The 19,749-nt window shown below is 40.2% G+C and overlaps 1 protein-coding gene across 6 annotated transcripts in view; it reads right to left on the bottom strand.

The window, feature by feature from the left end:
• The window catches only part of RBBP8 (RB binding protein 8, endonuclease), a 72,968-nt gene extending 55,019 nt beyond the window's left edge, over positions 1-17,949 (bottom strand). The window contains exons 1-3 of one of the 6 annotated variants that reach the window (XM_065582088.1): positions 17,777-17,916; positions 7,838-7,961; positions 5,985-6,208 (exon numbers count right to left, since the gene is read on the bottom strand). In XM_065582088.1, coding sequence (XP_065438160.1) covers positions 5,985-6,096 — 112 coding nt within the window. In that variant the 5' untranslated portion in view covers positions 6,097-6,208; positions 7,838-7,961; positions 17,777-17,916. Of the gene's footprint in view, positions 1-5,984; positions 6,209-7,837; positions 8,232-9,781; positions 9,925-10,140; positions 10,331-17,776 lie in introns of those variants that run through there. The other 5 variants (XM_065582087.1, XM_065582086.1, XM_065582085.1 and 2 more) reach the window with 5 other exon arrangements.
• Between the last annotated feature and the right edge of the window lie 1,800 nt (positions 17,950-19,749).

Raw genomic sequence — 19,749 nt, 5'->3', positions numbered from 1 at the left:
GACCTTGCTTGGAGAAGTAGAGGTTGGGATTGTCGAGAAGTTGCCTTCCCCCCCACCTGGAATAGCTGAATAAGAAAGTTTACTTGCTGACATATATGCTAGTCTTTATTCTGGCAAACCTTCCAGTATTCAGGCTTCCACTTGGAAAGTAATAGTCAAGACAAAGATTCACTGAATACACACTATAGACTGTTACAAGATGATGAGGTAACAACGAGATAGAAAATGCATGGAGACTACTTCAAAAGAAAGTTCTTGGGACATAGGTAAAGACTTCTCTTATCTCATAAGCACTCAACACCTGTGAGACTTTATGTTCTGTCACGCAGCACAGAAAGAGGGTTTATTTATTTATTTTTAAAGTGGTTGCTATTCATAAAGTCAATTAGACATCAGCAATTAGAACCCCTATAAAGTGTGCTTTAATCCTACTCCACACCCATCAGAAGGAATGAGGCTGCACAACAATGTGGCTCCTGTATGAACAGGTAGTCTGTTCAGCAAAGTATTTAAGATTGTAACATTGGCAACCTGAGCCGCCAACTGAAGAGGCAGTGCTCAAAAGGCCAAGTACTATGCTACAAGTAACACTATCTCCCCTCTCACCTGAATTCAGGAAGAACTAAACTGGTTACTTAAAAGGGTTTTTTTAAGTCAAATGACTACAATGAGAAGGCAGGAATCCAGTTTGTTACATTTATCTGAGAGTGTAGAATTACTAACGTTACTCATAATCTCTTCCTTTTTGTCTTTCAGGGTACCAGGAAGCTTTGACCGAACTAATTAATAGGACTATGCTTGTGTTTCCAAAAAAGTTTTATGTTTCCAGTATTCAACATATAGCAAACCAAATATTTGTCTAAAGTGGAAAAAAATCCTCAATTTAATCACAACAACTTAGTTTCTCCTTTCCAGATACCTTCTTGCGAAGCAGGTGGATGATTTGGTGCAGGGCATCTATTGCTGGGATGTTAGGCTTTAACTGTTTTAACGTGTGCAATATGTAGGTGACGATGAATATTTATTAAAGCTCTTTATATGTTTTAAATCTATTTTTAAATCAACATTTAGGTTAATATAAATACACAACATTCAACATTTAAAATGTAATGTTATGAGACTTGTAACTAGGCTACATTATGCATATATGTAATATTTTTCATTAAGGATTGTGTCTTATTTATACCTTAATGAATATTTCAATACAGTAGAGTTATCATAGCTACAGGAATTTCAGCATTTTAATTTCTTGACCTGTGTACTTAAGTTTTCAGTATTAACGTTGCATTAGCATATGGCTTGGCATCTAACTCCACTGTCTGAGAAAAAAAAATGAAATGGAAATAGTTAAGAGAAACCAGAAAAAAAGTTATAGTAGTTCATTCAAATGTATGCGGTTTTACATTCAAACAAATGTATTTGAACTAAAGTTCTTGGAATGTGAAATGCAGTTCTCTCTCTTATGGGACTAGTGTGTTCTGGGGCTTCCATCTGAGGGATTATAGGCTGATTGGGTTATAATTGGCTGATTGGGCTATAATTATATTATGCAGATGCGTGTCCAGAAACAATTGTACTGAGACCACATGTGTCATATGGTGACAATTTCTGTTCTTTACTAACATGGATTGTGTTTTAAACAGTGACCTAATAGGGAAAAGGTTCCAAATTCCATTATACATACAGTTTCCTCATAGCACCTTTTTCTTATCCTAAAAAGCCAAGCATTTTAAGTAACAGGAGGTAATAGAAAGGAGTGTGGCCCACAAACTTCATCATTGTGGTAAATGCCTTCTCTCTTGCTTTCTCTCATATATTACAGTTACCTTTCCCACATGAGAAAACAGGTGATAGCTGAAAACCTTTTGAAGACTTCCATGTGTCTTATGTTATCTTAAAATGACGTATGGAAGACATTCAGTGTAAAGGTTTCAGAGTGGTAGTCGTGGTAGTCTGTATCAGCAAAAACAACGAGAAATTCTTGTGGCACCTTAGAGATTAACAAATGTATTTGGGCATAAGCTTTCGTGGGCTAGAACCCACTTCATCAGATGCATGGAGTGGAAAAATACAGGAGCAGGTATAAACACAGGAAAAGATGTGATTTGCCTTACCAAGTGTGAGGTCAGTCTAACGAGACAATTCAATTGACTGCAGGATACCAAGGGAGGAAAAATAACTTTTGAAGTGGTAATGAGAGTGGCCCATTTCAGACAGTTGACAAGAAGGTGTGAGTAACAGTAGGGGGAAATCAGTATTGGGGCAATTAGGTTTAGGTTTTGTAATGACCAATCGCTCCCAGTCTTTATTCAGGCCTAATCTGATGGTGTCCAGTTTGCAAATTAATTCCAGTTCTGCAGTTTCATTACCTATCACTCTACTATGTAATTTTAAAAGTTATATTTCTAATAATCTTTCATTATTCTACTGAAGTTGCTAAATTTTGCAGGACAAATTTTTGAAAATACTACTAAAGATATCAAAAATATCTTTTATGAAGCACCTAAGAAACAGAAAATTTACTCTGAATGGATGAGAGGATAAGTTAATGCTGAAGGTAAGGATATAATGCAGTAATGATGAGCATGAAGATATCAATTTCAATATAACTGTATTTACTTTTTCCATAGTCTTCAACCTACACATCTCCTATAAGGATCCTTCAATGCAAAAATGTGTTTTATTTTTCATGATCCTATCTGTCCTAAGACTCACATCTTCTTTATCACAGTCTCCTGTTTTTCTATGCGTGTAATGGAGAAGAACTGGATTATTTATTTTATTGTTCTACAAAAACCTCCTTCTGTTTGTTCAATGTGTTACAGGTATATTTGTTTCCTCTAATATGCAGCTTCAGATTTAGTTTTAAAGGTTATGCTCAGATACCAAGTTGATGAGGGACAAATCCTACACCTACTTAGAGACTATTCATATCACGTATCTAATTTGTAATTAATATGTAAGTACTAATATCTGTACAGGGATCTGGACTCTGGACAAATATTAGTATTAGATAATATCCTGTGTGAAGTAGGAAAGAATTAATTACCATGAACATTTCACAAATGGGAAACGGAGGCAGATTTATTGACCGATTTTCAGAAGTATTGAGCACCACAAATTCCACTGGAGTCAATAGGAACTAAAGGTGCACAGCCCGTTTGATAATTAGGCTTTGCTCAAGGTCACACAGGAAGTTCATGGCAGAAACTACTAGCTATTTTGTCAGCAGAGAAGCAGCTTTTCAAAGGTGAATAAATTGTCCTGATAAAAAATGAAAAAGCCTCCATTTATCCTCTAAATCGAAAGTACAGAAGCTGGAAAATTACATTTGTTAAAAAATAGCTGTTTTTCATTTAGTGTGATAAAGCACACAATGGAGAGTGCATACACATTTTTTTCTGCAACGTACTAAAAAAAATCCAACGTAACCAATTTAAAGCATTCTAAAAAAATTACAACTTTTATAAAATTTCAGGAGTTATAACTAATGTTAATTTGCAAATCCCTAGAAAGCAGAATTTGTAACAGAAATAACAGTCCTCTGATAGTCAGAACAAGCACACACAAAGTACTTCACTTCTTGAGCAAACACTCCATTTCTCCTAAACATAACCATATGTAATATATTTTTTGCTGACATCTAGATTTGAAACTCATGAATCAATTTTAATTCTTATTTATAGACTTCAGAAACAAGCAAAGTCCAGGCAAGTCTGTGTTTGATGTGTCTTAAATATTCTCTTCTCCCTACCTTTTGAAAAAATTAACTATCCTTCAGGCATGTCTTTGATGTTATCATGGAAGATCTAATTTTACCCAACACTGTGGGACACAGTACCAAAGGGCTAGGCATGAAAAAGTTTGCCTAGTGGCAAAATTACCGCCCAATACACATTTTAAAGAGAACATGCAAATGTATAAAAAAACCCAAACTTTAGAAATATGCACTGAATGTCCCAAATAACTACAGAAAGGGGCATTCAACACTACCCATAAGTCTTAGTTTTTTTGTTTTTCGGGTTCATGTTTAGACATGCCATGGATTGCCAAATCCCACTCTGATGCTCCAACATATGATCTGCTGATGACATCACATCCACTACTGAAACCCGGCTGAAGATTGAATCAAATCAACCAGAGTAAAGACAATATTTTAAGAAATAAACACAATGTTGTAGTTTTTCAGGACATTCTATAAACTTATTTTATCTCGCAGGATACAAACTAAGATTTTTTTTTTTTTTTAAGTAACCAGAATGCAATTGGTTGGTAAATCTTTTTCTTTTAATTAATGTCAAATTAATTTCCTTTTAGCGAACAACAAATTAACAAATGTTTTTGACCATGTACACAAACCCTCAAGGTTCAACCTTGCAAGTTGCTGAGTGGAATTAAACATCCCACTGAAATTAATGGGAGTTATGAGGGCAGCTGCATCTTATAAGATTGGGCCATTAGGTATTTGAAAACTAAGGACTGATCCTGCAATCAGGCCTCCATAGACAGATCCCTGTATGCGTTTTTAAATCAGTGAGACTCCACATAGGTGGAACCATCTGCCTACGAGGATCTAATTGCATGACTGGGGCCTACTTTAATTCCTAATAAGTCATCTGCTTCTCTTCCAAAGTGATTTGTATAGTCTTTAATGTAAAACAATGCATTTTTTGAAGTTCAAGACAAATGCTGTTCTAAATCAGTTCAAAAGAACTAATCATGCATTAACAACTATTCATGTGATTTATGGTTTGAGAGACCAGGTTTTAAGTTTGGACCACATATTTTTAGAAAGAGAAAAAACACACATGTGAATCGTTTAAAGAAATATGATAAAATATAAAAATTATATGCTGTGATAATTCCTCTCGTTTTTTGATGTTTTTAATTCTCCCCAATACTCAAGAATACAGATGTACAATGCCTTCTACGAGCCATAATCATGGTACAACCAGTAGCACAAAAGCTGAAAAATATAATGAAAGAATAAATAGCTTCTATTATAAATTTCATTGTGAATATTTAAAACTAGAGGCATTACCACTTGGCATTTTCTCAAGTCAGAACTACTAGTGTTAATATATATATATACAGTACATTGGTTTTATGTATCTGAAGAGGTAAGAAGGGAAATAAAAAAAAAGGAGGAAAAAAACACTGGGCTTGGTAACTTGTTTTTCCTTTAAAAATAGTGACTTTCAACTACGAAGCATTATTAGCAAAATAGCACTAAGTGCCTCCAAAGCAACTGTAACTGTCAGTTCAGGTTAAGTAACTTTACTTGGTAGATTTATGAGCTCATTTATAGAGTTTGATTGCTTAGGTTCCAACCCTGCAAGAATGTTCAGATTTTAAAGCCAAGAGAGACCACTGTGATCATCCAATCTGACCTCCTGCATAACACAAGCCATCGTACTAAGAGAAGTTTTGTACTGGCTCACCTGCAAGATTGGAGCCTTAGGGCTTGTCTATACTTACGCGCTGGTTCGGCAGCAGGCAATCGAACTTCTGGGTTCGATTTATCGCGTCTTGTCTGGACGCAATAAATCGAACCCAGAAGTGCTCCCCGTCGACTCCGGTAATCCTGCTCAGCGCGAGGAGTATGCGGAGTCAATGGGGGAGCCTGCCTGCCGCGTCTGGACCGCGGTAAGTTCAAACTAAGGTACGTCGACTTCAGCTACGTTATTCACGTAGCTGAAGTTGCGTACCTTAGTTCGAATTGGGGGGTTAGTGTAAACCAGGCCTTAGAGTTTTTACTTCTAAAAACAAGCACAGCCGCTACAAATAGCCTCCTAATCTAACTGTAAACAAAGTTTCTTCATACTACCGGTAACAGTTACCATTTTACAGGATAGCATAGCACAGGAAGGGACTTCTGGGTCATCAAGTCCAGTCCCCTGCTATCGCAGGCAACCCCTTCATATAATCCTGGTCATATATAAATCAAACTCCATCAACATACAGCATCAGTTGGAATAATTTACCTTGTACATCTTTATCATGACATTCTTTTAGTTTGGACCACAGATCCTTGAAGATGTCACCAGTAGATTCAGTAGAGCTAGGGCTTCCACAACTTCCTCCAGAAGCATTCATTTTGTCTTTCCCAATGTAACTTTTTTCGCTTATCTATGGTACTTGTTCACTCTATCTTTTTTAGTTTTAAATTACATGGCTATGAAGTTTGTTTCTGAAGACAGCTGCATGCCTGTAATGACAGATTGACAACATTTACATTTGTATGTATCAGAGTATGACTTGCAGCCATGGATGAAATACAAAGCCCACTGCCTGTCATTGTCAAGTTGTGCTTATTTAATGACAATCATTCACCTTAAAAGTTTGTTAATTTCTAATTATCTTGCCGAAAGCTAAAAACTATTGTATAGTAAAAGCTGTTATTTAAAAAAAAAAAAAAGCTACCAAATTCAAATTAGACAACGGATTTTAAGGATCGTTCACTTTTTCCATGTTTGAAAACATTTTAATCTAATTCCTGATTACCAAAATTACATTATGATTCACACATTTTACAATTTGAAAATGCTTCAATACAATTTTGTAAAAGGGACCAACTGGGTAAAAAAAACCCACAGGGTGTGCACATGTATTTCTTTATGCATATAATTCTAGATACAGGCCAAGAATGCTCATTCCTAAAGGAGGAAATCAGATGAAGAGGAACACTAAGGTTTCCCCTGGTAGTTTTCCTCTAAATTCTGCCACCAGGAATGGGATTGTCTCATCACAGAAGAATAGGAGATTAGTCCCAGAACTTGCAGATCCCCCAAAATCCATGAGGATCTTGGGATCCATCAAAGTCACAGGGTCCTGTGTCTCTGCATTGAGTCAGATTCCTCTCAGACTCCAGCAATATGACTCAGATGGAGTCACACTGCAAGGAAATTCCCCACCTACTGCTGCTGCTCCTGCTGCCTTATGAGGGGTTCCACAGTGCAGAGGATCTCCTCCTCAGGTACTCTAAGAGGAAGCAAGGTGTTGTGGTGAGGGCACTGCATTGGAACTCAGATCTGGATTAATTCCTGGTGCTGACACAGATGTGTGACATTGGAAAAGCCATGCAATCTGTCCCTCAGTTGTGAAACTGTGGTTAATTATCTTTCCTCTCTCCCAGCCGCTTTACATTGTCAACTTTTTGGGGTCAGGGACTGTTTCTTCTTATATGCTTGCATAGTACCTACTCACAATCGGTCCTGATCTTGGTTATTATTGTTCTGTAGTACAAATAATAAATAAGTACATGAATAATCCCCCAGCCCTTTTGAGTTATTCTTAAACAACCATTCTGACTGAGCATGCTGGAGACTGACTTTTAAGACCTGCAGTTGGAAGGGCTCCCTGAGTTTCTGAGGTAAAATGCTAAGTTTCTCCTCATACCCAGCAAGACCTAGGAGTAACCAAGCAGCTGTACTTCCTAACATACAAATCCATGAACTACCTAAACATATTTATTGAGGCTGCAACTTCTCTCACAAACAATAGGAATACCTGGCTCTAAGTCTTTGTTCTATCACATACTTCCTGTATGACTTTGGGCAAGCCACTTAACCTCTCCGTGCCTCACTTCCCCATCACTAAAATCGGATATTAGTACTTCTTTATCTTACAGCAGTGTTTGAGGATAAATACATATAAAAGAGACTATGTGGAGGCTCAAAATGCCCACCTTACAGAAAACAGACATCAGACAGCCCCAAATATGCTTGAATCTGCTTTGGCTCTTGGAGATTGAATTATGTGACTTATTGCACTGGCTATAAGTTTCAAGTTAGCGAAGGTTCTCATATTAAACACAACTCAACAGAAAACAAGTTACCTTTTGGAATTAGGGATAACTACTGGTCACCAACTGAAGTCGTGATAGAGGTCTCCATACATCTTCACAGCTGAAATGCGTCACTTTGAGCCATCATACAATGCTTCTTTGTGGAACCCATTGCCTAATAACATTAGGAATGTCTTTTAGACATTTGTTTTCATTAGCTTTTAAATAGAGCTGCCTGAGAAATCACCTCTCTCTCTATGAGCAGTCAGGACAGTGGAGATCAGATGATGCGCCCTTGCTTACAGACTTAGATTTGAACATCTAGGGTCTGTCATTTTCAGTTGGAGGGCATGTGATTCTACAATTTTCTTCCACTTTTGGGGATTGTCTCTAAGGTTTTCCTCCACAAGTTTCCCACAAAATTTATGTTCAGTGGTACATAATGCTGAAATTAAAAGAAAAAAAAGTAGTGGAATTGTCCTAAGCTCCATCAGCTTTGTGACCCCAAAACGAGATGCCACTCATGGCAAATGTTCAACACATGATCATGCATACTCTGCTGACTCTCCTGCCTCTAGCAGTCAGTCTTCAGAAACATCCCTGGACAAGGCTGGGCAGCTGCATAAGCACAATGGGCACATTATAAAAATGAACAAAGCTGAGTCTGGATATTAAGAACTGATTCTAAAACAGCCTTCATGGCTCTGAAAAAGAGTTTGAAACACTGAACTGAAGGTATATGAATGCATGACTGCCTCCCAGCAGAGGGAGGAGCAGGAGAAAGCTGCCTGATGCCACCCACTGCTCTAAAGAAGAAAAGGCCTGCTGCTTGGGGTAGGCTTGGATGCCCCACTGTGTTTGCAGAATTGGCTCCCTGGACCTCGCATGTGGTTGGGTTCCAACCCTTTCCTCTAGCCCATTGGCTTTATAGCTCAAATTGGGATAATACCAATGCTTTTTCTTCCCTAAACACTATCCATTTTGGTATCAAAATGAGAGGTCTTTCCCAGTACACTGCGCAGGATTTTGTAAGATACTGTCCATCTCTTCTTACATGTTTTCATCAACAGTAGCAGCTACTAGATCAACAATTTAATTACTGTAACTAAGTGTCTGTATTAACACTTCATTGAGATTAACAGGACAGTTCCTTCACTCAGCTGTATTGGTGCTGCTCTCTAGCTGTTACCAACTTTGGGTGCACTAGCTTAAGAAAAGCTCTTGCAGCCAGTAACATTCAGAACACCATGATACTGTTGACACTCCAGACAACTATTAAAAGTGCAGGCAGCCACACAAAAAATTGCCTATACCAGGACTCCCAGAAGTAGATACTTTTGGGGAAAAAACCCTGGAATAGACACAGCCTTACTCTGAGTGCATCCGCTTTAAGGCCACAGGCAAGTTTAGAGCCACCAAAGCTGCCCAGAGAGGACGCATCACTTCTTCTCCAGGCTGAGAGAAGTGGGTCTTTCACAGGAGCCCAAAAGGGACAGCTGCGTTTGCAGCCCGATTTCATCTTCACTTCCTTACAGTGACTGTCACGGTCAGTAACAAACTAGCAGAACAACGGTCTGAGCGGGAGGATTGCAGAGTTACAGTGGGGCGGGGGGGCACTGCGGGGCAGGGTTTGCGAGCAGTGGGCATGGGGCAGTATCGAGGGGCTGGGGCTGATTCAGGGACCCCAGGAAGGTATTTTGAGCTGGCTGCTGGGGGGGGGGGGGGAGCGTGTTCTTGTGGGGCGGGGCTGGGGAGCCCAGGGTGGCACCTGGGGGCGGTTGTTCGGGGGCCGGCACAGAGGAGCTGTTTCTGGGAAGGGGCCGCCCAGGCCCCGCCTCTCCGCGAGTCTCCCCCGAGCCCGCTGGCCGCGCGGCAGGGCTGCCCCGCCCGGGTCCCGACGGCGGCTGCCTCGGGGCGGGCGAGACGCCCTGGCTGCGACACGGTGCCGGGAGCTGCGCGCGGCTCGCGCTACCAGAGAGGGACGGGGGCCGTTACCTGGCGGGGGCTGGTTGGGCTCCGGCGACTCGGCGCACACGGCGGGAAAGAGAAACGCGGGCGGAGCAAAGCGCTGCTCTGCGCCCCCTGCCGGGCGCCTCAGGCGCTGCCCCTGGCCGAAGACTTCTCGCGAGACTCCCCTGCACTCTCGCGAGAATCCCTGGCCCAGGGGGGTTTTTGGGAGTGATGATACTCTGAGGAGCAGCGTGACGCGCGCGTGCCGCGGGGCAGGCAGCCGTAGGGCAAAAAGCAGAACTTCCTTGCCCCAGCCCGTCATCATGGGGTGCCATAGCCTGCAACTGAGTGGTGGGGTCTTGGCACCGGCCTGGAGGGCGCCGCTCATGTTCCCCACAACCTACTTGTTAGAAAGTCCCGGGTCCCAGAGCGCCCCACGCCGGCTCCCAGCTCCGGGTCCCTGTCCCAGAGCGCCCCGCTCCGGCTCCCATCCCCAGAGCGCTCCACGCCGGCTCCCAGATCCGGGTCCCTGTCCCAGAGCGCCCCACGCGGGCTCTGGATTTCCCCCTGGGTTTGTGAGATCCCCACGTGAGGGGCTCTGCATTCCAGCCCCGCGGGCTTAAAGGAAAACACCATATAGCGAGAGAAAAATCACGGAGCTGGCGGCGCGGGAACCATCATGAAACCGCAGAACAGGAGCCAGCGCCTAGCTCATGACAGCGCTGAGTGCCGCACGTGTAAATCCATGGTGGGGAAATGAGGGTGCAGTTTGGGAACCTAACCTTAATTGAAAAATGTAATCCACGAGAAAAGGCCCTACCTGAAAAGGGAACAAATTCACCCCGGTGGTATCCAACATCAAAGGCCCCAAGCTTTGGAATTCCCTTCGGCTGCTAGAGCCTTAATCTGTTTCTCATCGGGTCATGGTGCAAAATCCATCTTTTCCTCAGACTTTTGGGGAGGGAAGGGTGCATTGAGGGCTGGGATCTGTATAATGAGGGTTGAGAGCTGTGGTTGGAGAGTATTTTTTCTTTTCCTTCCTGGTTTTGGGGAGGCTGCTGTATTTATGTTTGGTATAGCTGAAGTGCCTAGAGCCCAGGAAAGGTACATGCTTATGTTTTATATAAGGGTATAAACATGTAGGGCCAGATTCTCTTTGTAAACTCTACTCAAGTCTGTTCTACTTATTAACCTCTATTGAGGAGCTAGCCCATAGAACATCTTCACCCAAACTACAGAGAAACACTTATTGAGCCCAAACCTGTTCTCTGCAGGGAAGCAAAACTAAGGGACTTTAATTTGGAAGTTTACGTATGTATAAACTGAAGGATCAGATCCAACTTTCTACTAACTATATTCTTCCTTTTCAATGCTCCATTGTATACACACAAAAACATTAAGAATGTTGTAGATATGGCATAGTTATGAGCTTGGAAGACATGCCCTTGCTTGGCTATGGGCCAGTCCTACAAACACATGCTATTTTACTCACATTAGTACATGAGTTATATGTTTTAATGTTTACCATATCAGGTCTTACTTGCTATTTCACCTTCCCCTTGTTAGACTATTCAGTTAGTCACATACTTGAATGCTTAAAGTCAGTAGAACAGTGATACTCAGACCTCAGTTGTTCTGGAACCAAATTAGCCATCAACATTACCCAAAAGAGCCATAGGAGTGTGACAGGTTTCAGAGTAGCAGCCGTGTTAGTCTATATCCGCAAAAAGAAGAACAGGAGTACTTGTGGCACCTTAGAGACTAACAAATTTATTAGAGCATAAGCTTTCGTGGACTACAGCATCCGAAGAAGTGGGCTGTAGTCCACGAAAGCTTATGCTCTAATAAATAGGAGTGTGAATTCATTGTTTCTCTTACTATAGTACTATGTATTCATAATTAAACGGTATGATGCGGGGAAAATTTTATATTTATATAAATGTTATATATATATATAAAATACAGCAAAATGATTGAACAAGTATTATTTTATCAACTACAATGAGTTAATAACATAGTAAAAGCATCTTGATTGGTTAATAACTTCACCAATAACTGTTTTATTGTCATGTGCTGCAAAGAGCTGCAGGAGATACATTAAAGAACCACTTGCAGCTCAGGAGTCTCAGTCTGAGTATCACTGCACTAGAAAGTAAAGATAGAAATAAACTGTTTCTAAATCACAACTAGATCTAAAATATAAAGAAAAGCTTTCTGAAATATGGTCAGATTAGAATCAAAGCAGACTTGTGCATACACTTTATGTTGAAGATTTTACAAATCTCAGTTAGGTACATACCTATAACTAACAAGGGCTTTGAAAATCTTTTTAGCCCATTTTCCTTCTCACTCCTCAATATTGTTTGTTTAATCACTTTTTTAACAAAAATAAACTTGACTTTAGCACATCAGCTAAAGCAGAAGTGCAGTTAGTTACTGTAGAGATTTTTGTGACTTCTGTGTCATCTGAAAACCTAAAATATGCTCCTACATTTTTCTTTTGAAGCCTTCAAGCTTTGAGAGTTCAGGACTAGGAAGACTTGGCTTGCAGCTTCCTCACCCTAAGTTGCTAGGTCAGTAATGCTACCATGAATCAAACTCATATTTTGGTCTATAAAGCTGCTCTAGGAGAGATTATACACATCACCATGCTTGGACTCAGATTTCTTAGGAGTTAGCTGCTTAGTAAAATTAATTATGTCTTGGTTCTCCTAAGCATGAGAAAACAACTTTTTTCTCACAGGTAGTCAGGTTTCAATGCATCTCAAAGTTTGTGGAAATAGGACACTCCTAGTATATTTGCACGAAACCCTACATCTTAGGACATAAGAATGGCCATATTGGGTCAGACCAAAGGTCCATCCAGCCCAGTATCCTGTCTACCGACAGTGACCAATGCCAGGTGTCCCAGAGGGAGTGAACCTAACAGGTAATGATCAAGTGATTTCTCTCCTGCCATCCATCTCCACCCTCTGACAAACAGAGACTAGGAACACCATTCCTTACCCATCCTGGCTAATAGCCATTAATCTTATAGTTCAGTTACAGAGTGTGAGCTGTAAAGTTCATCAAAGTTAATTCTGAATTGTAATTTTACTTCCAAATATGTATTTTTAGCTAATGAGCTAATACTGCAATGAGGAATCTAGGTGGTCCAGTAGAAGATTTAAAAATATAAATAAAATAAATTGATCTGCTAAGTTTATGATGAGAAGTATGATATGGTGGTATGCAAAAAGCATTGCAATACACACAGAACAAATCACTACTTTATTAGTATCGGTAATTACAAACACTTCGGCAATTGTTTTCCCTATAAACTGCATGATCCCAATTCTGTCATTGGTTTTTAAGGCAATGTAACTCCACTGACTTCGTTGGGGTTACTCCTAATTTAAACTGCAGGAATTAATACTAGTATAAGTATAATAGTGTTTGAAAATCATATTACAGTGAACTTTTCCTCTTGTACCTACTTTCCACTAAGGAGTCATTTATTTGAATTTCTGCAGAAAAACCTGACTCATGGTGACAAACTTGGCCACAACTTACTGAGTTACCTGACTAATTAAATGTACTAATGAACTATTGAAAAGTATGCTCTTCCACATTCATTACACTAGATATTTAAGTTTACTAATTGAACTGGAACACCATATCATTCTTTTAACAGGAGTAAATATCCACACCTATACAATAAAACTGTGGGAAAAGACTGGCATTGTTGCTGAACAAATTCAAAAGTTTCTGTGGACTCATGGCTCATGGCCAGATTTCAAAGAAACCCTTTACCTGACTCATTAACCTTGGTGTTAGAATACTTATCTAAAAACAACTCTGAAACAGGAGGTGGAGTCTGGTTAAATCAATGTAAGGGTTGCTGTTAGTATGGATTGTTAGTTATCAATTATAGGTTAATATTAACGTCCTTGTTACTGGGTGACCTGGATTATTTACCAGTAATTTTGTCAAGCTATTGATTGAATTACTATTATTGCAGTGCTCCCAGAAGAACAGATAATGAAAAGCCTGTTATTGCACCAGTAGCTTAGGTGCTGCATCAATGTATAGTAGGCATTCTTAGAACATTAAGTGATCCTATAGATCATATACATGGGTGCAATAGGGCTAGGGCAGATAAGAAGGTAACTCAGAATTCTGTGCTTTTATTAGCTTAATTTAGATGCAAAGATTAAAAACAATGTTGAGTTACATATCTTAAAAATCACCTAGAAAATCTACATTTGAATTTTATTTTGCCCTATTATCAAAAGGATGAGGAAAACGCTTCCTTTTTACTCTAAAACACGTGTGTATGCATTTTAGAGCTACTGGCTCAACCGCTCTAGCAAGTGAAATTCCCTATTTATCCACATAACAAGTAAAGTACATTTCTCCCCACTGCATGCCCAGTGTGTTTATGACCTCTCTGAACTCTGGAAGATCCACCTCCCGGGTAAATGTGTAGTTCATTCTCCAAGCCCATTAATTCTTCGGTCTGTCTGTTAAGACAGCCAATAAGGATGTCAGTTAGCCTTAGTTGTAATGGTGCTTTTGTAACTAGGTCTTTTGCCACAGAGCACTGGACTGAGATCACCAAACCACCAAGAGATGGAAACACTAGATGACATTTGAACAAACAGACTAGAAACTGGCAATTCCCCGAACCACCCATCCCCTCTGCTGGGGAGCAGATAGAGTTTGCTACAGCTCTGTGGTGCTGAAAACAGTTATTCCTGGTGGGAGGACTAACTCCACCAACACTTGATTCTAGTTCTACTCAGAGGAACACGCCTTAAACCAGCTTCCCCAACCACTTCTGAAGCCAAGTCAGCATCAATTCTTCTCTTCTAGCACAGTGGACAAACATGGAGAGAGAGAAGGCTGAATGGGCTCCCTCTCCAGATTGCTTAGGGTTATCATCATGCCAGTTTAAGGAACATGAGCCATAGGACTATGATACTAGCTCTGATAGCTAGCATCACAGTCCTATAGTTAGATAGCACCCAGTTCTGCACATACTGACTACCAATTGTAGAGCTTATTACAGTTATTTCAATGGGACTACTTAAGGTAGTAATAACTACACTTGATAGACGGACCAGCTCCATAGTTACTTCCAAAACAAAGGGCAAGTTGACACTACCTCACTACAGCTGTGCCGCTGTAGTGCATCTGGTGAAGACACGCTATGCCAACGGGAGAGTGCTCTCTCGTCAGCATAATTACTCCACCTCCGCGAGAGGCGGGAGCTATGTCGGAGGGGGAGCATCTCCTGCTGACATAGCGTGGTATGAACTCTGTTTTAGGTCGATTTAACTTACATCGCTCAGGGAGGTGTCGTTTTCACACCCATGAGCGGTGTACATTGCATCGACTTAAGCAGTAGGGTAGATCAGCCCTTTAAAAAAATTCTTTTTCCCTACCAGTTTGATCCTCTTCATTTATTACACAGTTATTAATCCTCTGTCTTACCACTGGAGCTTAACTTGGAATATTTGGCAAGCGTGCCTAGTAACAGATTTGGGAATAGTGTATGTTAATATCAGTGACAGATCAGAGAGAGGAACCAAAAGTGCAAAATATCTTATTGTGTAGCTGTTTTAATGGCAGATTTGATTTACTCCAGCTTTGCAAAATCATCATGAACATTTACCATCATCCTTTACTGTGATGAATGAAGGGACTTTAACAGAAAAACAAACAAACCCCCCATGTAATACTTACCTGTCCACCCCGCACCCCACCCCCAAAAAACCCAAACCAAACAAACAAAAAAGTCACTCTGGGTGAGTGGGCAAGTAGTATTTGAAAGTCTGATTTATAGAGTTGGAATTTTAAAAATGTACTGTGTTCCAGTCCCCTAGATTTAGAAAACGAAGGGCTACTGGAGTAATTTATAGTCTACAACGTGTCCCCTGCCAGACTATAGAGTATATTATAAAATAGAGCAAACTCTGGACTTACACTGCTTGACAATATCCCTTTCAATATAGCAGGGCTGCAGGCATATACAAGTAATACACTGCTATGATAAGAACACAATAATAATTATAATACTTTAAACTTCTGTTGTGGTTGTCATCTAAGGATCTGAAAATGCTTGGGAGATTTTAGTTAATTAAGCCTTGGAACAACCCTGGAAAGTATTACCACCTTTATTTAACAGATGGGGAACTTAAACACAAAGAAACAAAGGCTAGATCCTGACGGTAATGTAAGTTGAGCATGCTCAGTACTACACAAAAGGCACTCAGCCCTTCACAAGCTTGGGCCCTGACTTGTCCGAAGTGGCACAAGCAAGCCACTGTCAAAGCTGGAGGCCCAGGAGTCTTAACTCTTATTCCCCCTCTCTCTGATTTTGGTTTGTCTATAGCACCCATCACCAGGGTGTGTGTCTACTAGAAAACAATGCCTTGTAATTCCCATAAATTAGAATACTGGGTCAAACGCATTTGATCTACCTGTCTGTATACACAAATGCACTTTTCCCAATACTGATACAGGAAACATTTTTGTGAATGAAACTTACCATCTGACACAATAGGTATAATATTTATATTTCCTTTTTTTGGAAAAAAAATATTCTTTAAAATATGTAGATTGTTAATATTTTACAATTTTCAGCAGCAAAGGACAATCACAGATTTTAGGCCCTAAAAATGAACCAATTTTTCTGAACTGTATTCTTAGTCTCCATAAGAGTGAAAAACCTTTCCTTTTGTTCTTTTCCTTTTCCCCACACTTTGAAGAAAACATCTTGTTTTATCAAGAAGACACAGTGCTGCCAATGAGAAGGTCAGTTCAGCCCGTCATTCACAGCATTTTTATGATGTTCAGGAGGCCTATTTACTGGCATTCTATCAGAGAGTAATAAAGATAACTGTTCACTTTTACATCAACCTGGAATGCCAATGTAGTAAGTACTCACTGGGATGAGACTTCCTGTTGTGAGGTTATCTTAAATTCTCCTATACTCTGTATAGATCATCATTCCCACAAGCTGCTCTAAAACATAACCCACTAGGTACAGAATGTTTCTCTACATCTCACAGAAGACCTGTAATTATTTTCTCTAAAGATACACTTTAAGCTTCCTGGGGAGAGGGAAGTGGTTATTGGATTGTTTTCAAAAGTATAGTTACATAGATGACAGGAAGATTCACATTTACTTCAGCTTAAGAGTTATTTGTTCTAACAGGCATGATAAAACCTGTCTTCATTCCTTTCTATTCAGCTCAAGTACTTCTGAGTGCCAGTAGTTAATCAGTTACCAAATTCCATAGCCTTTGTTTTCTATACTATTTTATTCTTATTTGACACTGTACCTGTGAATATATTCAGATTCCAGACACTCACAATTTTCAGGGCTGTATGGATCTGGGGTTCTGATTTGGGCTTTATTCATATTGCAACTGTGAATTACGTATTTACACATCAAAACATATTTAAAGTAAGTTTCTTACATCTAGGAAACAGCAGACTTCTTAACATTGACCATTAAGTCAATTATGGTTATGCTAACTCAAGGTTTGTGAATTAACTTACTCCATAAAACTGAATATTTTTTTAAAAGTTGGTCTAAGAAGAAATATAACAGTAGTAGCACTTTGTGCTTGTATAGCACTTTACTTTGCCATAACAGCCCCGAGTTAGATATTATCACATTTACAAATAAGAAAACGAAGGCAGAGAAGTTAAGAGACTTTCCCAAGTTCACCCACCAAGTCAATGGCAGAGCCTAGACTAGAATTCAGGAGTACCCATCTCCCACTCCTGTGCTTAGTCTAGTAGATTATGCTCCCCATTGAATATTATTATAGACAGAATAGCTGATGTTCAGCTAGATACAGAAGTGCCAAAAATTATACTTTCAAAAATGATGTCACCAACAGCCACAGAAGCTGGAATTAATGTTATTTAATAAATAGATACATTAAAGAAACAGCAACTCTACATCTTTAAGTATGGAAACATTGATTTTCTAAGGTAGGTTTCTTAAACAAGTTCAACATTTAAAGAAAGATTTTTAAAACTCACCCTTTTGTTTTAAGTGTGAAAAGTTCTGTTCTCGATAAGGGATGATGAATATTTCCTGCTGATTTTCTCTCAAGCTATAAACCACAGGCATAAATGAAATGAGGAAGCTGCTGTGGACCACACTAGAGAATGCTGAGAAGAGATCTGCTGCACCTAAGATACATACAATGTGCAATGGATAACCTAATATGCCTTTCATTTAACTGGCTGGGCAGGTTTCTACATTCTGTAGAACATGGAATCATACCAGAATTTGTTGGCATAACAGGCCTGTCAAACCGGTTCCTCAGCAGACCAGGAACCTGTCCAACCAGTCTGCATCAAAGGGCAGCCCAACATGCTGCAGCTCAACTCAGTTCAGCTAGGCTTTGTACATGGTGAATCATTCATGCCTCCATCAACTCCCAACTTACTACTTTGATAGAATGATGTAGCCTCCAGCAAAATAATTTACCAAGGGGTGGGGAAATGATATATCTGTGTCACATACAGCAAGATCCTATTGTAAATTCTCCTTCATTACATATGTAGATGCACTAGTCTAAAAGGTTTGCCTTTCACTGGCATCAGCACAGAGAAACAGGGGAAAAAACCATTTATTTTAAAGCAAAAGTAACACAGGCTAATTGTAATTAAATGACAGTAAATTTTTAGCACAAACAAGATGCTAAGGTCAAATCCTGCCCTACTCTCCAGAGTCAGACCCCTTCATGAGTTCTACCCTGTGTACTGGAACCAAAGTAGTTCCTTTGCACATGGGAGGACAGGATGCTCAGAGCCTGCACAGGGGTCTGGGGAGCTGTGTCTGCTGGGTTTCTTCTGCCTCACTGCAGGGTTTTTTTTTTTTTTTTGGAGGTGAGGCAGGTCAGAGGAGGTGCAAGGTATGGGCAGTGTGTCCACAACTATCCAGAACTACTTGCCAAACACAACCCTCCTCCCATATAGGGGGCACAGACTCTGGTAGTGGTACTGTAGCTCATGGGCTGTTGCACTGCTGCCAGGCACTTCATGGCCTGGGACCAAGGATCTTTGGGGAATTGCCCTGAGCACGTCATATTTATTCAAGCTGCAGGCGGGAACCAGGATTTTCCTCAACAGAATCTTGTCCTTATAAACTTGTATTTTCTTCCCTGTAAGAACGTGGGTCATAGTTTTCAAATCTGGTGGCATGATTTTCAGAAGTGCTGAGCACTCTCAACTTCCATAGAAATCAATGAGAATTGTGGGTCTCAGCACTCTTGATAATTAGCCCACTGGTACCTAAAGTTAGGCTTCTAAGCACATACTTAGGCTCCTTTAATTTAGGAGCCTAACATTAGGCATCCTGGCTTGAAAAATGTCACCCTATTCTTTCTGACAAAAATGTTGGCCTAAGTTAGAAACAGATGTGTGTTTGTTCATGATGTGATCTAACCCTGCTATTCTTTAGACTGCCGTAGATCCCCATTTTTGTCAATTTTAATTATAGCTATTAGAGATCTAGTGGTTAGTGCAGAGGAAATTACCCTCCCCTTTAACCAGCCTTGTGTACGGTATCCCCCGCCTTTTTTAATCATAGACCGGGATAGCTAAGAGAAAGGAACGGACGTGTTAGCATGAGACCCATTAAAATATTTGTTTTCCTGTGAGACGGTGAAGCAGAATGGGAGACTACGTTTTGTGAAGGATTTGGAAAGTAGGAGCTAACTGTGAAGAAGGCAACCAGATTAGTACATTTCAGCTGAAATGACAGCTGTGCACTGTTTATGGTTGCAGTCACACAACCTCAGGCTATGATTTCATACAGCTAAGCAGGGCTGGGCTTGGTCAGTACTTGGATAAGAGGTTTACCAGTAAATCTGCTGCAGGAAGTGGTTTTGGTGATTTAGTGATTCACTGAGTAGTAATGAATCAATGCCATATATGATAGAGGCATTGGGTACTGCCATATTTCAGTCAAAACATAAAACAGAGGTCATGGTGGCTTGGGATTA

The sequence above is a fragment of the Chrysemys picta genome, chromosome 2, assembly GCF_011386835.1.
Source record: "Chrysemys picta bellii isolate R12L10 chromosome 2, ASM1138683v2, whole genome shotgun sequence".
NCBI lineage: Eukaryota > Metazoa > Chordata > Testudines > Emydidae > Chrysemys > Chrysemys picta.
Note: the sequence above shows the minus strand (reverse complement) of the source record. Positions and strands in the feature narration are given on the sequence as shown.